This window comes from Argentina silus (genome assembly GCF_951799395.1).
Source record: "Argentina silus genome assembly, chromosome: X".
NCBI classification, from domain to species: Eukaryota; Metazoa; Chordata; class Actinopteri; order Argentiniformes; family Argentinidae; genus Argentina; species Argentina silus.
In genome coordinates, this window is record NC_139653.1 from 18,021,994 (window position 1) to 18,043,950 (window position 21,957).

Sequence of the window (21,957 nt, forward strand, 5' to 3'; positions counted from 1 at the left end):
TTCTCCTTCAAATAAAGAACACGTTTTCCCACACTGTCTGGAACCAGGTGACGTTGCAGGTCGAGGTAAGTCCATATCTTTCGACAGTTATCATACTCTTATGATACATCTTATGTCTTCCCTCATTAAACTACACAATCCTTAGCTTTAAGTTTAGGCTAACAACCTTATTATTATCCAATTGGGTAAATTCTGGATATTATTTATTTTTTGACTATTTAGGGGACCCTTTTTAGCTCAAGAGCAACCCCAGTTGCAAATTCCATAATGTAACTTAAAAGAAAACACAATCCATGGAGTTTCTACAGTATGGAGTCATACCTCCAACCTTACTGTTACCCCTCTTCCGGTTTCGGATCATCATTTTGTATCCTTCTTCCTTCCTCTCAAATCCTCCCACTCCCAATCGGTCTCTACCCACATTATAACCTCTCGTCTCAACCTGCACACCGTCTCACTCACCGCTCTTTCTTCCTCTGTTGAATCCTTCTCCCTTCTATATACTGATGCAGCCTCCTCCACCCTCCTGTTCATTCTTTTCTCAATCTTGGACTCTCTCTGTCCACAGACCTCAAGGCCGGCACGATCCTCTCCACGCACTTCTTGGCTGTCTGAAACCCTGCAAGTTTGTAGAATAGGGCTCCGGGCAGCTAAGAGGAAATGGAGAAAAACTGGCCTCCCTGATGACCTCGAACACGTGTCAAACTCAAGGCCCGCGGGCCGAATCCGGCCCGCCACGTCATTTTATGTGGCCCGCGAGAGCTTAAAAAGTACATAATTGTCTTAAAATAAAAGTCTACGCTGCTTTACAGCGTACAGTGACCATAAACTACATCTCCCACAATGCATGTCAAATTTGTGACCCGCGAAATGACGGGATCCTGCCGCTAGATCGCATATCGGCGTTTGACTAAGAAACTGAGAAAAACCGATATGTCTTCTGTGTTACGAGGCAGTGTCGGTGATGAAGGAGTACAATTTACGTCGGCATTTTGACACGAAACACGGAGCTAAGTATGCAAAATTAAGCCTCCAAGAAAAACATAAAATGATCCAAGAATTAAAAGGCAGACTGCAATCGCAGCAGAATTTGTTCACAAAAGCTACACCCAAAAGTGATGCAGCAGTGAAAGCTGGCTTTGAAAAGTTTGATCTTTGATTGATGGAGTAATGTGGGTTTCTTAACCTGATAAATTAAAGGGATTTATGTTATAATAACAGTGCAATGTGCTTACATATATTTTTACATTTATGTAAATGCATGTACAATATTTTTACACTTGAATAAATAATAATCAAATGCAGACAGTTATTTGTTACAATATGTTAAGGAGAAGTAACATGTATACAGTCTTACAGTTACAACCGGCCCTTTGAGGGCAACCATGATGCTGATGTGGCCCGGGGTGAAAATGAGTTTGACACCCCTGAGTCCTAGAACCTTATCTGTCTCTCCTCCTCAACTACACCTCATCTGCATCAGCTGCTAAAGCTTCTTACTACCATTCCAAAATTCAATCCTCTGCCTCTGACCCAAAGAAACTGTTCTCCACATTTTCCTCACTCCTCAACCCACCTCCTCCCCCTCCTCCCTCCTCCCTGTCTGTGGATGACTTTGTCACATACTTTGAAAAGAAGGTTGATGATCGTCAACACTGCTAACTCTCCTCCCAAACCCACTGCGCTACACCCGGTCTCTGTTTATCAGCTTTTTCCCCCCTCTCCCCTGTTGATATTCTAAAACTGGTCACATTCAAGCAGCAACAACCTGCCTCCTCGATCCTATCCCCTCCCCCTTTCTTCAGTCCATCTCCAAAGACCTCCTTCCATTCCTTACCACCTTAATCAATTCCTCTCTATCCACAGGGTCTGTCCCAGCGGCATTAAAGACAGCCAGTCAAACCTCTTCTCAAGAAACCAACTCTTGACCCGTCTGCTGTCCATAACTACAGACCGGTATCCCTTCTCTCCTTCTTATCTAAAACCCTTGAAGGTGCTGTCTCTAACCAACTGTCTCACTACCTCCTTCAGAACAACCTCCTTGACCCTCACCAATCCGGCTTTAAAGCTGGGCAAGTCTACTGAGACTGCTCTCCTTGCTGTCACGGAGGCCCTCCACTCTGCTCAAGCTTCCTCCCTCTCCTCTGTTCTCATTCTTCTGGACCTGTCTGCTGCATTCAACACAGTAAACCACCCGATCCTTCTCTCCACCCTCTCAGAACTGGGCATCTCTGGCTCTGCACTCTCCTGGTTTGCATCCTACCTGGCTGATCGCTCTTACCAGGTGATGTGGAGAGGATCGCTGTCCTCTCCATGAGCCCTCACCACTGAGATCCCCCAGGGCTCTGTCCTAGGGCCCTTATTGTTCTCCCTCTATACCAAATATTTTGGCTCGGTAATTTCCTCACATGGTTTCTCCTACCACTGGTTTCTCCTACCAATGCAGATGACACTCAACTCTTTCTCTCTTTCCCCCCTTCTGACTCACAGGTGGCAACATGTGTCTCTGCGTCTTGCAGACATTTCTGCTTGGATGTCAGCCCACCACCTCAAGCTCAACCTTAACAAGACTGAGCTGCTCTTCCTCCCGGGGAAAGCCTGCCCTCTCCAAGACTTCTCCATCACAGTAGAGAACTTTACTGTGACCTCCTCCCATACAGCCAAGAACTTTGGGGTGATCCTTGACAACCACTTATCCTATGTGGTGAACATCACAGCGACAACACACTCCTGTAGATTCGTCCTCTATAACATCAGAAGGATACGTCCATTCCTCACCAGAGAAGCAGCACAACTTTTGGTCCAAACACTTGTAATCTCTCGCCTTGACTACTGCAACGCACTCTTGGCCGGTCTTCCCGCCTCCACCATCAGGCCTCTGCAGCTCATCCAGAACGCTGCCTCCCGCCGTCTGGTGTTCAATCTCCCCAAATTCTCCCATGTCACTACCCTCCTCCGCACCCTTCACTGGCTCGCACCAGATTCAAGACCCTGTTGCTCGCCTACCGGGCGGCAAAGGGAACAGCCCCTCCCTACTCACAAGCAATGATCAGCCCCCAAACCCCTGCCCGATCATTCCGCTCTTCCACTTCGGCTGGCTGCCTGGCATCGTTGCCTCTACGTGGATGCATCAGCCGCACTACATGGTCACGGCTTTTCACTGTCCTGGCTCCCCGCTGGTGGAATGAGTTTCCCACCACTGTCAGGACTGCAGAGTCACTACCGATCTTCTGCCGTAGATTGAAGACCAATATCTTCAGGCTACATCTTAACGGTCCCTCCTGAAGACCTCTTCACCTAGCCCCCTGTACAAGTTTCTCTCCTGTTAATAAAATTATATAAAATAATAATAATAATAATTGTTCCTTCTTCTAGCATTGTGACTGCCTATGGCCCCTGGTCTGAGCATTGATTACTTTATCTTATGGTGACTAATGGATAGATGATTCAATTACTTAGGCAAATGTATTTGTTGTAAGTCGCTTTCGTCGCTTTCGTCTGCTAAATGCCATAAATGTAAATGTGAATGTAAAATGAACAGTGGTTCCAATGAAGAGCATACTGTTGCTATGGTCATACTCAAAACGCTACTCCTCTTTCATCTTTTAAGCTTGACAGTCCAAACCAACTTTAAACTGTATCCACTACACTGCCATATTAAGACTTTACAAGCCCAACAAGTTTCTTAGAAACTTCCTTTTCTAGTTATTCATTTTCATCCAAATGTTTACACCGCTACTCCTCCTTCAACTTTTAAACTATTAACACCAATCCAAATGCAACAATTACACAACAATGCACTCTCTTAGCTACCAATTCTACCCTACTGAAACCACTCTCAACCACTCAACACTCTACACACTCCACTGAACTACCCCAGGTTTATCCTATCTATCTATCTATCTATCTATCTATCTATCTATCTATCTATCTATCTATCTATCTATCTGTCCGTCCGTCCGTCCGTCCGTCCGTCCGTCCGTCCGCCCGCCCGCCCGCCCGCCTATCTATCTATCTATCTATCTAAACTTCTGTCATCTATCTATCTTTCCATCATCTATCTAACTTTCTCTCAACTGTCTTTCTATATACTGTATCTAACCTTCTCTCATCTATCTAACTTTCTCTCAACTGTCTTTCTATATACTGTATCTAACCTTCTCTCATCTATCTAACCTCTCATCTAACCTTCTCTCACCAATATTCTATAGATATATCTATCTAACTGTCTATCATCTATCCATACATCCGCCACCAAAATAAGACTCACTTTCTTTCAACTACCCAGCAATCTATCTATACTCCAAACCATCTTTAAACTTTTTCTACTAGAAATAAGACTTTGCAAGCCCACGAAGTTTCTTCTGGAAGTTATTTTTTTCTAGTTGATCGTGATGATAAGAAAGCTATGTGAGTATAAAGTATCAACAATCAGGATGCATTATATGTGGCAAGAGTGGCCAGGTGACACGGATTGCTCCCCTAAAGGTGAGACAGTTGGATGACGTGGCTGAAAGTGGCGGACACCGGACAAGCCATAGTTCCATTATTCAACAATTTTGTTCACCAGCTCTGGCTTCGATTGGAGGACATAACCCATGTGACATATTTGCATCAATCGGAGGTGAATGCGATGATTGCTCGTGAGGCACTTTACGCCATATGCGTACGACAGCATCCTAAGAAACTGCCGCTGTCACACAACCAGGAAGAAGGTGGGATAGCCCTAACAAAGCTACCTAACATCCCAAATCTGTTTGTAAACTTTCACAGAAAATAATGGGGTCTTCCAGGTGGAAGATTACTGTAGTGGTCTTTATTTCAGTTGCGGGGTTACTGATGCCTGTCGACGCAGATGAACACGAACACACGGTAAGATTTGAGGCCGATTGAAAATGGGCAGCCTGTGTGCTGAAAATAATGGACGTTCTGGTTCGCAGCTGTAGCAGCTAGGTAGCTAGCAACCTAAATAATATAATTCAATTATTATGACATTTTACTATTAAACAGGACACAGGGGATCAATGTAGCTAGCTATTATGCATTGTGCTTATCTGCCTCGTCGGGAATATGTTCAGCAACCATGATTGGAGTTTAAAGACTTTTAAACCGCCGTTTTAATAGGTAAAGAGCGCCGCTAACAAGCTAACGTGTTAGCCCTTGCCATACAAGTTGGCTTGCTCAGCTAGCTACGTGGTCCTACTACAAGTCATTGACACCGCTTTGCATGATTTCTGAGCCATCCATCAGGCAACTAACTTGCAGCTCTAACGCTAAGTAAAGACCCCTTGCTATTTCTATTTAGCTGCTCACATCTAGAAACATGTCACGTTGTTATAATGAAACAAATACATTTCCAATGATACCTTATGACAAATCTGCTAGCTGGCCAGCAATCTACAGTGTCACTGTCAGTGTGAAGACTGCATATCCGTTTGTTCAGGCCTAGGCCAGGGCATGATCGTCCTCTGTAGTTCCGTGTGTTAGCTAGCTATGAATAAAGTTGATATTTGGTCATCTTTGTTTGACATGCAGAAGAACAACAGATTCAGTTGTTTATTGTATAAGCAATATCGTGATGATCTGACCTTTTAAAACTCCCATAGTTGGACAACTTGCTAACTAGGCTACCAATCTAATTGGTCCTGTGTAGCTTCCTATGTCAAGCTGAAAAGACCCAAACATGGCAGTATCCATTTCATTAGAATGTAGCTAAATGCAACTTGTTTGCACATTTGATATTTGTTTGTATGTTTTCTTTCTTTCATTTGTAGTTGACTAGCTACAGTTCCCAACTGTCAAACACATGGAACTCATGAACTAATCCTATTATATTTGCCTCAGACAGTTGATTCCCAGTGTGTAATAGCATATGGACATTTGGTTTATTATGTAAATTATGTAAGTATGTTAAGAATTTGTGGTATATTTTCTTTATTATTTTACAGTATACAGATAAAGAGGAGGTGGTTTTATGGATGAACACCGTCGGGCCTTACCACAACAGACAAGAAACATACAAGTACTTCTCCTTGCCCTTCTGTGTGGGCACCAAAAAGACCATCAGCCACTATCATGAGACACTAGGAGAGGCTCTGCAGGGAGTGGAGTTGGAATTCAGCGGTTTAGACATCAAATTCAAAGGTGCGCATATCCAATACTCAAACTTTGCTATTACTACAGATTTGGTCAGCTGTCTGGAATGACAGGAGTGAATAGTTATGATTTTTATTCACTGTTTCATTAACATTCTTTGATTTGGTGTAGTTTCATATATTTGTTTTTTGATTTCAATTTTTGATTTACTCAGATATCTTACTATTTTCTAATAATTATAGTCAACACTTTTTCTTTGTAATAATGATAGTCAACATCAATTTTGTTCCCACAGATGAAGTCATGCAAACAACATACTGTGAAATTGAGCTGGACAAAGCCAAACGGGATGCCTTTGTATATGCTATTAAGAATCACTATTGGTACCAAATGTACATCGATGACCTACCCATCTGGGGTGAGTGATACTGCACAGCTTATTGTGACATGTCCAATGATTTAGTGATGTGGGACTCAAAGCAATTCCTCACAGGCAATTCAAAAATACCACCCAAATTGTTCACTGTGACATTTGTTATCCATGGAAAAGCCTGTTTCACTTACAGGAGGACAGAAGAGAAGGGCCCTATTTTGTAGTGTGGAATGCTCTAAGCATAAGAGGTCTTTTAAATACAGATTTAAGATTAACTTACTGGGAGCTTTCCACTGGTTACAGTATACTATGAAACTCATTATTTTAATTGTTAAAATGGAAACAGTAATTCATTGGCTAGATCGAGATCCTAACTTGATATGTATGCACAGAAGGTGGAGCAAGGTGCATTGACTAAGCTATTGTACACCTGCTGAACACTTCAATATAATATTTGGTATAGATAAATATAGACTTTGGCCCTAAATCCGGTTGCTGCATGCCAAGTAAGGACATAGTAATTATCTGTGGACTGATCACACATGTCTCTATTTTCTAGGAATTGTTGGTGAGGCCGATGAAAATGGAGAGGATCATTATCTGTGGACATACAAGAAATTGGAAATTGGCTTCAATGGCAACAGAATTGTTGATGTCAATTTGACAAGCGAAGGCAAAGTAAAGCTTGTGCCAAACACGAGAATTGCAATGTCTTACTCAGTGAGTATTTGCAATTACTTTTCAGAGATAGGAGAATTGTGCAAGACCGGAGTTTTCTAACAGACACTGGATGGAATAGGCTATTCATGTTTTTTAAGATTATATTGCAAATTACATTTTATTTGGAAATACGATGCTTGAATTTTCCATACAGTGCTTTAGGTAATATTTTTTAGTTTTGTGTAACACCACTAACATAATTCATACTAAATACCAAGGTTGCTTATTCTAGGAAGGGCATTTGTAATATCATATAATTATTCCCTTCAGAGAAGGAGCAATTGAGTAAAAAAATAATAAATAATATGTTTTGATCAGGTAAAGTGGAAGAAGTCAGATGTGAAGTTTGAAGACCGATTTGACAAGTATCTCGATCCATCTTTTTTCCAGCATAGAGTAAGTAGCCTCTTATAACATTGTCGAATAAAAAGTTCATTTCATACAAGGTAGGAATCTTAATAGTTCCCTGAGTTAAAACCTTTTACAATTAAGGTTTCAAGGATTTGTCAAAGTGAATCTCAACTCCCTTTCTGTTGCTTTCTATAGATTCACTGGTTTTCTATTTTCAACTCCTTCATGATGGTTATATTCCTGGTGGGTCTGGTGTCAATGATTCTGATGAGAACACTAAGGAAAGACTATGCCAGATACAGCAAAGAAGAGGAAATGGATGATATGGTAACGTTTTTTTGCCTTGGTTGGATTAATGATAGCAATTCCTAATTTTCTTAGTGTTTCTTTGATGTTGGCTAGCTGCTTGTCCCTTGGCTCAATGTACCAGTTGGACATCCTGCCCCCAACAGGACAGAGACCTTGGGGATGAGTATGGGTGGAAACAGGTGCATGGAGATGTGTTCAGACCATCCAGCCACCCCATGATCTTCTCCTCCCTCATTGGCTCTGGCTGCCAGATCTTCTCTGTCTCCCTTATTGTCATCCTTGTGGCTATGATCGAGGATCTGTACACTGAGTGAGTGATGAGCACCACAAATCAAAAGCTAATGGAGTGTGCTTCTCACTGCTGTCTTAACGTGTGAACTGTTTGTTATACCATTTGTCTCTGTAGGAGAGGATCCATGCTGAGCACTGCCATCTTTGTGTATGCTGCCACCTCTCCTGTGAATGGCTATTTTGGGGGAAGTTTGTATGCAAAACAAGGAGGTAAGAAGGCTTTTTTTATCAGAGAAAAAAGCAGTAACACTTTACACAAAGTTGGCCCTATACCTGTGTAGTTACATTGTATTTATTGTAGTAACAACATTTCATTAATTACATAGCATATGGAGTTGTGCGGTTTGTGTTGTTACACAAGTGGAATAAAGAACAGTCCCACTTGTGTAACACCATAAACCGCTCAACTCCATTACTATTACAAATGCATTTTTTGTGTGCTATGTTACTAGTATAATTACAAAGTTACTGCTAAGGTATAGATCCAACTTAATAAGGTGTGACCAAAATAATTTACTAGTAACATAAATTGTCTGCTATATAAGTTCAGAGTACTCGGAATGATGAATTATGGTTAGTTAATGTTGTCTCCTTCGGCCCTTTATGATAAATGACAATTCAGTAATGTTATGATATTTGATCATGTAGGCAGACGATGGATTAAGCAGATGTTTATTGGGGCGTTCCTGATCCCTGCCATGGTGTGTGGGACAGCCTTCTTCATCAACTTCATCGCTATCTACTACCATGCCTCCCGAGCTATCCCTTTTGGCACCATGGTGAGTTTAGAGTGCAACCTCCCTGCATTAGGCAAAAATCTGGGTTCCCACGTGTCCTGGAAAATGTGTCTTCCAGGCCTGGAAAACACATGGAAAATGTCTATGCCATACTAAATACATCAATTAAAAACATGTTTGGGCATAGCTGGTTTATGCGCACAGCAGCAGAGTCCAGGGAAGGTTGCTTCAGAACTGCATGTTGAAAGCGTCATTCACTGCCCGCTTTCTGATCGTGCTCTTGGACCTTCAACTCGTTGAGGACAGAAACTGTGATGTAGTGAGAAGTAAGACCATGTGTGTGGCTACTTGCCCCCTGTACCTAGGCTATGGTCATCTGAAAAGTCAGTACATTAACCCTAATTGCGTTTGGTGATAATAGCCCTACACACATCGTTTTGGAAAATCCCTGTTTCTATCTGTTCTTATGTAGCCCATTGGGCCTACTTATTCTATTGTAATTCCTTGCAGGGTATAGACTATGCAGCCTTCACTGAAGCAATTAATTGGTAGGTTCCTGTGTAGCCAAAGCAAAATAATCAAAAGATACCATGGTAAATCGTTTTTTTTATCAAAAATATCATAACATATAACAATAATTCATTTGCACAACAATGCCTATATGCTTACTCAATAAGGCATACTGAAATGATTCAACAGTTGCTTGATGTGAATCTTGTGCATGCGACACTGTGCTCTCTCAGTGAAATATGCGCCATTGATACAAGACACTAATTGACGCAGGATTTCCCAGTGTTACTCGGAAGCAAGCAAACTGCTGCTTAAATGATGCTGTTGAAAACTATCTAGAATTGTATAAAATGTGCTCACAGAAGACCAAATATTTAATCAGTTATATTACTTATTTTACTCAGTTATATTTCATTCACAAAAACATACACAAATGCACTGTGAAAAACATTCTTAAAACATTGATGGAGTATCCCCTTTACATTTTGGTTGCTAACCACTAGTATTTCCAATAATCGTTAATTCCAGCCCTCCTCCCAAAACTAACTTCATCAAAGTGGTATGTTCCGCTCTCTTCACTAGAGTAAACAAACCTGCACCATGCAGTCCATGCTGATATGGTTGATTGGAATACACACACAAGCTTCTTGTGACCAAAAGTTATAACATCTGACTCAGAAATTCATGGTTACAAGCTAGCCATGTTAACTGGTGAAATAAATTATTGGTATATAATATCTTACTATGTGACTCTTTATACCATATAACTATCGGTGCTCCGATATATCTGTCGGGCTCCAATGATGTGGCTGTGTGTTTAGTATGTCACCACTCACTATGCAATATGAATATTACTGAAAACCCTTTCATATATTTAATAACATTTTTTTTCCAGGTTGCGGTCTGCTGTATATGTTTCTTTGTCATTCTGCCACTGAACCTAGTGGGGACAATTTTGGGAAGAAATCTCTCTGGCCAGCCAAACTTCCCCTGTAGAGTTAATGCAGTGCCGCGGCCAATCCCAGAGAAGAAATGGTAACTAACTATCTGATTGTACATGAGTATTTAATACTACATCTTGCATTTATTTCACATTCGTCTGAGTTATGTATTTCAAGGTTGGTTTTGTCCTTAGCAGTTGATAGTGAATTAGAGGTGTGGACTCAGACAGTCAGACATTTCATCTAAGGTCCTGACCAGTTCCAGATTTAACAGGAGGCATGAAACCCCTGCTACGGCTGTGGATTGTAAAAGTATCAGTTATTCACTTGATGATGTTGTGTGACTTGAGTTGATTGAAAATTGCAATTTCACAGGTTCATGGAACCAGCTGTCATCGTCTGTCTGGGAGGAATCCTTCCATTTGGTTCCATTTTCATTGAAATGTAAGTCCTTCATCTATTAGACCTGTAGGCCCATCATTTAGTAGATAGATTTGAGATCTGCATTTAGTTGATCAATAATTCACCATGCATTGTTTCCTGATTTTCAAGGTACTTCATCTTCACATCATTCTGGGCCTACAAGATTTACTATGTGTACGGGTTCATGATGCTGGTCCTGGTTATCCTCTGCATTGTGACTGTTTGTGTCACCATTGTCTGCACATACTTCCTTCTCAATGCTGAAGACTACAGATGGTGAGAAAGACAATGATCAATGCATTTACTTGTCCTGTGTTTATAATTATAGCTGAATTCTAGAAAATCTGATATAGATAATGGCTAATACCTGTTTGCAGTTGCCAATTATGTTCTCCATTGTTTCTTTTCTCTAAGGCAATGGACAAGTTTCCTTTCTGCTGCATCCACCGCTGTTTATGTTTACATGTACTCTTTTTACTACTATTTCTTCAAAACAAAGTGAGTTCAAATATTATTTCCCCTCTTGCTTGTATAAAATGCTCAATGTGCAGTGATTTCAGTTTTGGGGCTACAAAAACAACTCTGAAGCTAAGAATATATAACAGAAAAATTATATTATGTATTATTCATTGTTGGAGGTGAGATTGAGGTCCTACATATTTCCTCCTACAGTACTGTATGTATCGCACCTACTGACAGCTATATTCCTCTTGATTTCAGGATGTATGGTCTGTTCCAGACGTCCTTCTACTTTGGCTACATGGCTGTGTTCAGCAGTTCTCTGGGAATCATGTGTGGTGAGTTCAGCACCTCAATTCACCTCATTAGCTCTGTATAATTTTGGTGCTGATTTAAAGGTCCAGTATGAGCTTTAAAATGGTGCTAAATGGCTATGACAAATCAGTAGAAGTCAAGCAATGAGATCACATGAGTGCTGTTTTAAAAGAAATAATTGCTCCTGGTTTTAGTAAATAAAGTGTGTAAGGGTAAAGCTGAAAATGTACAAACAATACATGTCTATCGATCTCTCTTTACATATCTTTCTCTTTCAGGAGCCGTTGGGTATATGGGAACGAGTGCCTTTGTGAGGAAGATCTACACAAATGTGAAAATTGACTAGGACACAAGCAACAAAACAGGGATCCATGGATCAGCCTAAGCTTTTCCCAACAGAGGCAGCGGGTGCAAGTCATTTTTTTGCAAAAAGAGATTGTGGTATCTCACTTTGTACAAATGTAGTTTTCCATTTTCTGAATGAATATCAATGTTGCAAAACAAAGTGTGTACAAGAGCAAACTGCTGAAAAGAATACATTAACACCGGTTCTGTTTTTATGAATTGCTTTCAAACAATGTTTCGGAGCAAATGTTATACAAAAGTAACACAAATTTAACATAGCTTCTCTTTCCAATCCAGTCCCACCCGACACCAGAGAACACAGATCTTTATTGATGGAATAGTCTAGCTCTCTTCAGTGAAGAGGCCAAAGTGTATTGAAAGCCTTTGTTCTATTGTATTAGAATATTGGAGAGTTGGGTTTGCGTCCATGCTCTGACTTGATTCTATTTTGTATTACTGAGTCACTCAGAATGCCATTATTACTGTATTTTGGCTTCCACATACAGTTTTACTACACCAGACACCTCACATAGTAGACAATTTCATTGCATTTACACCAAAAACAATAACTAATATTATACAAGTTAGGACCAGTCCCATATTTTGACAATTCTCTAAAGTTTCCAAATGCAGTAGTTGAAATCCATCCACCCAGGAATATTTTAGTTGTATTTTACTGTACAGGTTAAAAAAACAGGTAGTACTGCTCAATGGTTTTGGGGTACAGTATAAATGACAGATTGTTTTAATGGACGTTTATTGTGATCAAATTTTCCCGTTTAGTCTTACGTTTTCTAAATGTTTGGGTTTGAATGAAGTCTACTTGTAAAGATAATATATGGATAGGGGGAAAAGTGTATATAACCTGAATAATGCAACTTTAGATGTAGATCCCAAATGTATTTTGGTTGTACAGATTTACTACAGGGTGTTTTTTTTTTTTTTTTAAGAAATCATTCAGTTGTCTACAAAAATATATATTTTTTTGTTTTTGTCTTTGTTTTGGTGCTTGGGATGGGGCTGATGGCGCTGTTACATCTTGCCTGAAATTGCATGAAGTTTTCATTTAACTGTATGCTGATCAAGTTCCATTTTGTTTCAAGTTTTTTTTTTTTTTTACATTTCTTTCACTTTGCTTCTCTTGTAGCAGTCTCAAAATTTAAAATAAATGTTTAATTGACTTTGTACTGCTTGCAGAAGAGTAGTTGATATTGACAGACAGCTAACTGACACTTTGGTTATTTGGGTTTATGTATTATTTAAAGCTTTAAAGGGCTCTCCATTATTTGGTCAGCCATTTCCCTCATGCTTTCTTAGGTTTCCACAGCCTGAAACATCATTGTGAATGTCAGATGAAATGAGGCGATTGCTGAGTTTCTGCAAACATACTTTTGTACAAAGTGAAATGTATGTACACTTACCTAGATGTTTTCATAGCTACATACAGTGCTGCAGAGTGTTTAAAATGTTGTTGTTTTTTCATTTTGTTGTGTAAATACAGTATGTACCTTGTATGAGAAGTGGCAATGCCTTTTTTTCTAATTTCCAATTCTCCCTCACTGAAGTTAATTTCTGGCACCTCATGTTGTGTACCATATGTCAGTTAAAGCATTTTAAACCTGCATATTAACTTGCTGTAAAAAAAACACAATAAACATGTTTATGTAAAGGGGATAGGCATGGTTTGTAAATCAAGGTTAAGTTGTAAGGCTCAGAAATTTGGTAAACTAGTTTTCTTCCTCAATTCTTCAAGACATCAGCAACATTGTGTGAACTCTGATTGGGAAAAAACACATCTTACATCTTTATGTATGATCACACTCTTCAATCAATAGAATCAATAAAACTATGGTGTGGAGGATGTTTTTCCGTTTTCCTTATTTTGATACTGAAACTGATATGAAACTTTTTTTCAGTCATCTCTTAGCTATTTGATCATTGTTGCATTATTTAAAAACATTTCACTTCAGGTTATATTAAATGATAACACTAAGAACACCAATCTTTTGAGGATGACAATATGGTTGCAAACAACACAAAAATGCCATGTATCAAGTCAGAAGACAAAGGAATTTTATTTTATTTCTTATTGAATACAAATCAAAGCAGCATTTTTTTTTACTAAACTATACTGGGAAATATTTGTTTATTTATATACTTTTTCAGTGCTGGATGATTCATTTTTGATTTAATAAAAGCGGTGATGGATGTTCTTTAGTTGACTTTCTCAAAATACTCCTTTGAACCTTCGGGGGTTGGCTTGATCTGAAAAGCAAGCAAAGTTGGCTACATGTTTAGTGCAATGCTCAGAATACGGAATACACATGTCCAGTCTTACTATTCTATAATGCTATTCAGAAATAACATTTCTAAAGATCCATGACTAACCCAGATTAGCAAACTGATGAATAAAATACCATCACAGGTGGGACTACATTGTAAAATCCCTTATACTCTTCACTATATTATTTTGGTTCTTTGTAGACTTGTGAGGCCTTTGCGTTTAGTAAGTAGAGGAAAGCAGAGAGGAGAGGGACCTCACCGTAGGGGATTCGGGGGTCCAGCTAGCTGGGCACACTTCACCATGAGTTTCCACAAACTGGAAGGCCCTCACCAGACGCAGGGTTTCATCCACACAGCGCCCCACTGGCAAGTCATTTACGCTCATGTGCTTCACCACGCCATTCGGATCAATGATGAACAGACCCCTGAAAACAGTCCCCAAGGGACAGCTATTCATCACCATGGTAATCATCCATAAAATACACAGTATCTGCCTACAGTACATAGCTAGCTGCTGAGAAATTATATCATGTATATAATTACCAAATTAAGACAAGCCAGATATTAGAGGCTGTTTGTGGTCTGAATGTACAGGTTTAACACATGCATTGCAGGAGTCAGTATACAGTTACTCTACCTTAGTGCAATGCCTGGACCCTCCAGCAGTACTCCATAGTCCCTCGAAACCTGCTTGTTGAGGTCTGCAAGCAGAGGTATGTGGATGTCACCCAAACCTCCAGCCTGAAACAAGAAGCCGTGTGCAGGTTGATAAGCCTATTGCGAAAGAAGACTGTCTGCAGTTGATTTATTGTGTCTATGGAAACACACTCAGTGTACCTTTCGGGGGGTGTTTATCCATGCAAGGTGGGTGAAGTGAGAGTCCACAGACACTCCCACCACTTTGCAGTTGATGTCATGGAACTCACTTGCCTTGTCACTGAATGAAATAATCTCTGTCGGACAGACAAATGTGCTGGAGGAGACCAAAAAAAACACATTTTGAATAACTCTTTCAACACATGACAGTACCAGTCAAAAGTTTGGACACACCTTCTTATTCAATGGTTTTTCTTTATTTTTTAAATTATTTTCTACATTGCAGATTAATACTGAAGACATCAAAACTATGAAAGAACACATAGAATTATGTAGTAAACAAAAAAGTGTTAAACAAACCAGAATATGTTTTATATTTTAGATTCTTCAAAGTAGCTGCCTTTTGCTTTGATGACAGCTTTGCACACTTCTGGCATTCTCTCAATCAGATTCATGAGGTAGTCACCTGGAATGGTGTGCCTTGTCAAGAGTTAATTTGTAGAATTTCTTGCCTTCTTAATGTGTTTGAGACCATCAGTTGTGTTGTGCAGGGGTAGGGTTGGTACACAGTTCTATACAGTGAATAGCTCTACTCGACTACTATTCTAATCCATATTATGGGAAGGGTCAGTCAATCCGGAAAATTTCAAGAACTTTGAATGTATCCTCAAGTGCAGTCGCGAAAACCATCAAATGCTATGATGAAACTGGCTCTCATGAAAACTGCCCCAGGAAAGGAAGACCAAGAGTTACCTCTGCTGCAGAGGATAAATTCATTAGAGTTACCAGCCTCAGAAACTGCAAATTAACAGCACCTCAGATTAGAGCCCACATAAATGCTTCATAGAGTTCAAGTAGCAGACACATCTCAACATCAACTGTTCAGAGGAGACTGCGTGAATCAGACCTTCATGGTCGAATTAATGCAAAGAAGCCACTACTGAGGAAGAACAACAAGAAGAAGAGAATTGCTTGGGCCAAGAAACACAAGGAATGGACATTAGACCAGTGGAAATCTGTACTTTGGTCTGATGAGTCAAAATTTGAGATTTTTGGTTCCACCCGCCGTGTCTTTGTGAGACGCAGAAAAGGCGAGCGGATGGTTTCTACATGTGTGGTTCCCACCGTGAAGCACGAAGGAGGAGGTGTGATGGTGTGGGGGTGCTTTGCTGGTGACACTGTTGGTGATTTATTCCAAATTAAAGGCACACTTAACCAGCATGGTTACCACAGCATTCTGCAGCGACATGCCCATCTGGTTTGCGCTTAGTGGGACCATCATTTGTTTTTCAACAGGACAATGACCCCAAACACACCTCCAGGCTATGTAAGGTCTATTTGACCAAGAAGGAGAGTGATGGAGTGCGGCGTCAGATGACCTGGCCTCCACAATCACCCAACCTAAACCCAATTGAGATGGTTTGGGATGAGTTGGACCGCAGAGTGAAGACAAAGCAGCCAATAAGTGCTCAGCACCTATGGGAACTCCTTCAAAACTGTTGGAAAACCATTCCAGGTGACTACCTCATGAAGCTGATTGAGAAAATGCCAAGAGTGTGCAAAGCTATCATCAAAGCAAAAGGTGGCTACTTTGAAGGGTATAAAACAAAAACATATTCTGGTTTGTTTAACACTTTTTTGTTTACTACATAATTCCATATGTGTTCCTTCATAGTTTTGATGTCTTCAATATTAAGCTACAATGTAGAAAATAATAAAAATAAAGAAAAACCATTGAATGAGAAGGTGTGTCCAAACTTTTGACTGGTACTGTATAGTAACCTTAACCCCTTATACTATAATTCTAAGCATAGGCAACACTATTGATATGCCATGAGGATGGTGTACACCATAGATGGTTGAAAGCAGTCCCCTTTGTTTTTGGAAGTAATCCAACAATAACACTAATTTAACTGAGTTGGGATGGTAAACTCACGCAATATTGTTAACAGCAGTGTGACAACTGTTACACTCACAAATCGAGGGGGTAGAAGAAAAGGACCAGGTATTTGCCCTTGAAGTCATCTAGGCTGATCTCCTGGAACTCTCCATTGTGGACAGCTGTGCCTTTAAAATGTGGTGCGTGTTGTGTGACAGCTGGAGCCCATCTGGCAGTACCTTCAGAGAAGGAGATCTTTTTTAATTATTCAATAAATAAAGTACTTAATGACAGACATAACATAATTAAATTGCGCTCAGAGGACAATTATGTTATTGATTTAGTTGCATCAGGTTTATACTGAATGGGTTTAATTTTCGAATACTCCAATATGCATGAGTGCTAAATCCTGCATCTCTCAATTTATCAACTTAATTTTACATTCCATGACATTGGTTGGTACATACTGGTTGAAAAACATGCTTTATGAAGTGCAGGACAGGTGAGAATTCTTGAGGCCCTGTTGTTGACCAATGGCCGCGAAGCTGCAGCTTTCAGTCTTCCACATGCCTAACAGAGAGATTGCATCATCTTACTGACGCACATTAAAACCTTAGGACATGAATACGTTTGATACGTTATAATTCTGTCGCTATATTATTTACTTCTCAATCTGGATTATTTTAACCCTACTTGCGCATCAGAAAAGAGGGAGAGCTCCCTACCTAGCCCCATCTGTTCAAGGGTACGACGGAAACAGTCTGTCAACTGTCAAACCTTGGCTACAGACACTTTTCTATATGAAATTTGCACAATTATATTGCCATATATTCGATAATAATGCACGATTTTCATGATTTAAATACAATCACTTGGCTACTAAATCTACCTTCAACATCAATTGAAACTTACAGAGGTCCTGAGTAATCGTCCTATGGTGGCCGCCATTTTTAATAATGACAGGTGCTGGAAGTGACGGTGTTTTAGGCATCATGGTTAGTATTTACGCAGCTGTAATAACAGTTATTTATCTGAAGAAATACGGTAACACTTCCGAATAAAGTGGTAATAACAAAATAAAATACACTACTTGTAATGATTTGACTTTTTCATACCCGTGGAGGTATCTTGGAAATATTTTTGGCCAGTATTATCCAACATTTTTTATTCTTATATTTTGATAGGTTAGTGGGTGGATTTGCGCAGCTTCAATTCAGGCCGACCCTCGTGAACAAGTAGTAAACCGTCACGCGATTAAGGAAGTGATTTGTAAAAATAACTTAACCTTAAAGACACATATAGAGGAGTCGGGTCTGATACAACTCGAGTAGTCTAAATCTCTTCACATAACGCAACAAATAATGCGTTATATAATGCGTTTTATGTAAGACTTCGTTTTATGACTGCCCATTCAGACTGCCCATTCAAATGGATCTTAACTTGCTTTATTGGAAACGCGAGGGCAAGGTATCAGTGGCACAATGTGTTACACATGCAGATTCATTACATTTGGAGTGTGTTATAGGCTAATTTAATGTGAAATTATTTTACAGTCTTTCCTTAGTCGACTACGCCTTTGGTTTAATCTTCTTGATCCAAGCTCCTTGCTCTCCTCTGATGTGAGTAGGCCTACCCAGGATAATCAAAATGATTTTGTTGTTGTCTATGGGCAATCTAAATAATTTCTAATAATTACCTGTTTACAGTGGGCTCTCACTGCACAGAGGATTTCATGCACCTTTGTTTGATAACCTGATAATTTATTATTTTTCTTTTTTCAGGCTCAAATAGAACATGCCCGATCACTCCTAGGCAATGGGGGGAAACTGCTTAATAATGAAAAGGTATAATCTTGTTCAAAACTGCACCTCAGTTTACCGGGCTGTCTTCATTGCAAATGTTTTCCTAATCTAAAATTCTGTTTCCTCTAGGCTGGAAATGCATGGACGCTTTCCCTTGTAAGTGAGTTGGGGGTAGCCTAATGAGGTCCGCTCGGGCTAATTTAGATCATGCTAAATAATGGATGTAAGCCTGTTTCATCTGTCTCTATTTCTATTTACAGTCTTCTGTTCATGCTGATTCTGGTGCTACACTTCCGATTATTTTCCGCCCTCAAGGTACTGTAGTATTTGTCCAGTGAAACCTCTTATGGTAGTTATTTACTTTGTGCTATAACATTGTAAGCAAGTATATATGATGGTTTCAATATAAACAAGAACATGTGCACAACCTTGTTCTTACATAAAGATTGTTAAGATTGATAGAAAACGGCCACAAACATGCTTTATTTTTAAATAATATGTGTTTGAAATGTCTTTTTTTTTTTTTAGCGCTATTACCTATATCAGCCCCTTTGGTAAGTGTGTTTTATTGTGTTTTCAAAAATGAAAAAAAAAAGTTGGCTTTCTGCTTATCACTCACAAAGCAGTGTAACTGATTCTGTATCCAGTGTTCACTCCAAAATGATATGACCTCTTATGCACCATAGTGGTGGTTGACTAAAAGATGTTTCATTTACTGCAGGTTGTTGCCAGTTTTTTACCTCACAACGGAGTCAAACCGGCTCTGTTCTGGCAGGTAAGAGACCTGCAGTTGATCACATTAGCTGGGAAACTACAAATGGTCATCATGTCTTGTTCATAAATGAGAGAAATGTGTCTTTTCTATAGTTTTTGCTTCAGAGTTACAGCGCTGGATTCAATTATGCAAACCGAAATACCTCTTCTGATAAGGTAAATATACAGGAAATTAGCATTATGTCTTTGCTCTTGCTGTGTTCTGTGTTTGATCTGAGTGTAATGCTGTTTAACATATAATTAATTGCATTATCTCGCTCCATCAGGGGAATAAAACATCTCTGAAGCAGGTTCTGTTGATTGTTGGATCAGTTGCATATTCAACCTGTGCAGGGGTGAGTGCCACTGTATGTGTCAGTAACTTTTTGGTCTACCAGCTAAGGTGGTAGGTCTGGTGAATGAGAAAATTCTAAAGCGCTTTTTTACCAGCCACATTTTAAACCAATATTAAGGCAAATATCACAAAAAACACATAAGGATGACTTCTGACGCATTGACAATTACTCCCAGCACGGAAAGAACTGTTGAAGCGTGAGTGAGATGCGCAGCAGTTACAGTCAGCTGGAGGAGGCAGAAGCAGCAGGAGTGTTGTCACATATGTTTAATCAACGGTGACCATAATTGCAGATCGCACCAGTTTCATTTCTAAATTGAAGCATAGCTATGTTGGCTACCCGACAAAGTGTCTGGTAAAATGTCCAAATTTACCTGCCAAAATCTACCCGCATTTGGGGGTGTTATTTTTTTTTCCTGAATAGGTTTGACTTGATAACTTTTCACTTATCATAGTGTCAGATAGAACTTTGAGACAGGATGTGATATTCACCTTGTATGAAACAGTGCATTTTCCAGGCCTACAACATTGTATGAAATATGTTATACAAATTAAGCTTATTAACACAGTATTATTATTAGTGCATTCTCATGATGCATCCAAGCGTAATTGTTTCACATAATAAACCAAACAGGAGTAGATGGGTGTTAAGGGTCAAAGGTGGCTTGATAAACTAGGTGACATCTTGTGTTTTAGGCAATTCCTCAAATAGTCATGCAGCGACTTGGCCTGACCAGCCCACCTGCCCAGATGTTCTTTAGGTCAGTATTACCAGTTCCTCTCTCAGGTAAGTGCTCTGGATTTATTGTAAAAATCTATTATTGCTCAATTGAAAAGTGATGTAAAAGGAAGTCAGATCACAGACTACCCTAACAAATAATGATAAATATACGTATTTGTGTTGTGTATTACTGTTTCCTGTTGATTGACTCTTTGTTCAAGCTGGTTTGGATAGGGTGTTTTTCCTTCTCATGGGTCTGTGCTTTGTCCCCTAGCTGCCCTGGCCTACTTCAATGTGCTCATTGTGAGAAGTGAGGAGTCAGAGAATGGGATCCAGGTGTTTGATTCCAATGGGAATTCTGTTGCAATCTCTAAGGAAGCTGGAGCAAAGGTGAGATGAAGGTCAGTGAAGACAAATAAAAAGGCACCAACAGTCAATTACCTTTCAAGAGTTATTATTATGTGTTACTGACATATATCTTGGTTAGGCTGTGAAGGAAACTGCTCTCTCCAGAGCAGTACTGTTTGGCACTACGGCTGCTGTCCCTAATGTCCTGGTGTTCCTCTTGCAAAAGTAAGTAACTCCTGGTGTGCTGGTGTTGTAGTTCACATTTCCTATGGAACGATTTGATTACATTGTAACTTGATATACCGGTACATCACTTCCACTGTTAATAAAGATAAGTCAAATGTGTGGTTCAATCCAGAAACACTTAGCTAGCTTGAAATTATGAATTATGAAGCTAGGCACTATTCTTCACTGTTTATTGCCCCTCCAATCTCAAATATTTCAGGACAAGATTTTGCCGAAGAAGCCCCTTCCTGGTTGCTCCTTTTCGTCACATCAGCACTACTTTTGTCCTGGGACTGATGATTCCAGTGTCCTTCAGTCTCTTCTCGCAGCTTGGAACAGTATGGCTCAGATAGATTGCATTCATGTTTACTGTGCGTTTCCCAAAACTCAATCAGACTAGAACTCAACTTTTGCCTCTGTTTTACAGATCAGAAAAGAAAACGTCGAGAAGGAATTACAGGCTGCAGCTGTTGATGGCCACCTATTCTACCACAGGGGGCTCTGAGGCACAGTAAAGAAGTTCTACTGACTGCTGTTCTCCTCTTACTGCAGAAATAGAAGCACCCTTCTCAAGACAATGCCCAGTTGCTTCATACTATCATGGTCAATTCATGTTATGCTTTCCATACAACTGGTGAATGACAGAGGCCAGTTTTTGATTGAGTTGAATTTAATATCTGCAACTTATTGATGAAAACAAACATTGTGATGGTTCGAGAGGTGTTCAAAGCTCTGATTTAGTAAGATAATGTCACAGTTAAATCACCTATTATGATATTCCTATGCCATAGTGGATTTGTGTATCACATTCCCTTGACAATGTTTGTTGTTTTGGGAACTATAAACTGTAGACATACATATTGCACGTAATTTCATTGTCTTATTTTATGTATTCAGGCACAAAG

At 39.7% G+C, this 21,957-nt stretch overlaps 3 protein-coding genes across 3 annotated transcripts; 2 read left to right on the plus strand and 1 right to left on the minus strand.

The window, feature by feature from the left end:
- Positions 1–4,703: 4,703 nt before the first annotated feature.
- tm9sf3 (transmembrane 9 superfamily member 3) lies at positions 4,704–13,729 on the plus strand. Its single transcript, XM_083695158.1, has 15 exons — positions 4,704–4,872; positions 5,949–6,144; positions 6,392–6,514; positions 7,029–7,189; positions 7,508–7,585; positions 7,736–7,867; positions 7,993–8,159; positions 8,256–8,350; positions 8,789–8,919; positions 10,283–10,422; positions 10,704–10,772; positions 10,881–11,027; positions 11,166–11,249; positions 11,472–11,548; positions 11,804–13,729. The coding sequence occupies exons 1-15, from the start codon at positions 4,780–4,782 to the stop codon at positions 11,869–11,871; spliced, it is 1,761 nt and encodes a 586-aa protein (XP_083551284.1). The 5' UTR covers positions 4,704–4,779; the 3' UTR covers positions 11,872–13,729.
- Positions 13,730–13,921: 192 nt separating this feature from the next.
- prdx3 (peroxiredoxin 3) lies at positions 13,922–17,804 on the minus strand. Its single transcript, XM_083695159.1, has 7 exons — positions 17,761–17,804; positions 17,316–17,418; positions 16,946–17,087; positions 14,991–15,126; positions 14,791–14,894; positions 14,413–14,578; positions 13,922–14,135 (listed from the first exon to the last, which is right to left on the minus strand). Exons 1-7 carry the CDS (start codon positions 17,794–17,796, stop codon positions 14,085–14,087), a joined length of 738 nt encoding a protein of 245 aa, XP_083551285.1. The 5' UTR covers positions 17,797–17,804; the 3' UTR covers positions 13,922–14,084.
- A 330-nt stretch (positions 17,805–18,134) lies between these two features.
- Positions 18,135–21,910, plus strand: sfxn4 (sideroflexin 4). The gene is made up of 14 exons (XM_083696154.1): positions 18,135–18,315; positions 18,402–18,467; positions 18,630–18,692; positions 18,780–18,806; positions 18,911–18,965; positions 19,179–19,204; positions 19,372–19,425; positions 19,518–19,580; positions 19,691–19,759; positions 20,455–20,545; positions 20,754–20,869; positions 20,967–21,052; positions 21,273–21,390; positions 21,480–21,910. Exons 1-14 carry the CDS (start codon positions 18,277–18,279, stop codon positions 21,555–21,557), a joined length of 951 nt encoding a protein of 316 aa, XP_083552280.1. The 5' UTR covers positions 18,135–18,276; the 3' UTR covers positions 21,558–21,910.
- Positions 21,911–21,957: the final 47 nt, after the last annotated feature.